The sequence below is a fragment of the Crocuta crocuta genome, unplaced genomic scaffold, assembly GCF_008692635.1.
Source record: "Crocuta crocuta isolate KB4526 unplaced genomic scaffold, BGI_CrCroc_1.0 scaffold693, whole genome shotgun sequence".
NCBI classification, from domain to species: Eukaryota; Metazoa; Chordata; class Mammalia; order Carnivora; family Hyaenidae; genus Crocuta; species Crocuta crocuta.
In genome coordinates, this window is record NW_027527545.1 from 667998 (window position 1) to 669422 (window position 1425).

The following is a 1425-nucleotide window of genomic DNA, read 5'->3' on the forward strand; positions in this document are numbered from 1 at the left end:
TCCCGGGCACAGAGCTGGGGGCTGGGGGCCTCGGTCCCCTCCCCCTGTTAGAGGCAGTAGGAGTTGCCTCCACTCCCGGTCCCTCGGAGTGAGCTTTGGGTGTCGTCTGTACAAACCAGCCTCCTCCTCAGATGCCCACTTCTGAAACGCAGCCCCTGGGTGGCATTTTTGTACACGATCCAACATCTAACAAAATAAAAACCAAATGCAGCTTGAAGTAGTTCTCTTCAGACAGCTTCAATAGTGGGGAAAGAAAGCAGCATCTATAAGGTAACAGAACAATGGCCCTCCTCAGCACCGCTGCAGGGTCACTACTTAGATGTGAATGATTAGATGGGATGTGCTTGCTCCTGAGCAAAACAATAAAAGGAAGAAAAAGGGGTTTTTTTGCTTGTTTGTTTTTTAATTTTTTTTAATGTTTTATTTATTTCTGAGAGAGAGAGAGAGAGAGAGAGACAGCGTGAGCAGGGGAGGGTCAGAGAGAGAGAGGGAGGCACACAGTCTGAAACAGGCTCCAGGCTCTGAGCTGTCAGCACAGAGCCCGACCCGGGGCTCGAACCCACGAACCACAAGATCATGACCTGAGCGGAAGTCGGACGCTTAACCGATTGAGCCACCCAGATGCCCCGAAAAAGGTTTTGTTGTTGTTGTTGTACTTAAAACCGTAACAAGACAGTCATACAGAGCGGGACATCTGAAGCACCACCCCTGGGTGCACTGGACAGAGGGTGAAGGGAGGGGGGAAGGGTGGAAAGAGTAGAAGCTGGATCCAGGGGGAAGCCCTTCAGAACTGGCAAGACTCATGTATTCACTCATTTATTCAGCATGCATTTTTTGAGCACCTGCTGTGTGCCAACGTGGTTCTCGGTGCTAGGAGCACAGCAGTGACAGAGATGGAAAAAACCCCACCCTCCCTAACCGGACGTTCAAAGGAATAACAATCCAAGCAACACCCTTCCTAGACAGTGCCCCCAGTTTCCATTGTGTCCTTTAATTAAAAACAGTAATAACATGGGGCGCCTGGTGGCTCAGTCGATTGAGCTTCTAGCTCTTGATTTCGGCTCAGGTCACGATCCCAGGGTTGTGGGACTGAGCCCCGTGTCTGGTTCTGCACGGATCGTGGCACCTGCTTGGAATTCTGTCTCTCCCTCTGCCCTGCTCATGGCATGCTCACTCTTGCTCGCTCGCTCTCGCTCTCTCCCTCTCTAAAATTTTAAGAGAAAAGAAATAATCTGGTCAGACACATGACCTCCACTGTTTGTTTTTTGGTCTCATACTTTGGGTGTCCACCCAAAGTTTGAAAATCCTAACCCCTTGATTTCCTAACAAAAGCGACAAGATACATCCCTCCCTTTTAGAAGAAAGGGTCCGAGAAGTTGCAGTGTGTGGGGCCAGGGATGGCGGGGGTGGAGGTGGGTTCCCCAC

The 1425-nt window shown here is 50.6% G+C and overlaps 1 protein-coding gene across 1 annotated transcript in view; it reads left to right on the plus strand.

Annotated features, from left to right (window-relative positions):
- RFX1 (regulatory factor X1) overlaps positions 1–1425 on the plus strand; it is a gene marked incomplete at its 5' end in the record, with an annotated part of 21645 nt that overhangs the window by 18037 nt on the left and 2183 nt on the right. The window contains one exon of the mRNA XM_077765784.1: positions 507–635. Within this exon, the coding sequence (XP_077621910.1) occupies positions 507–635 (129 nt within the window). The remainder of the gene's footprint in view (positions 1–506; positions 636–1425) is intronic.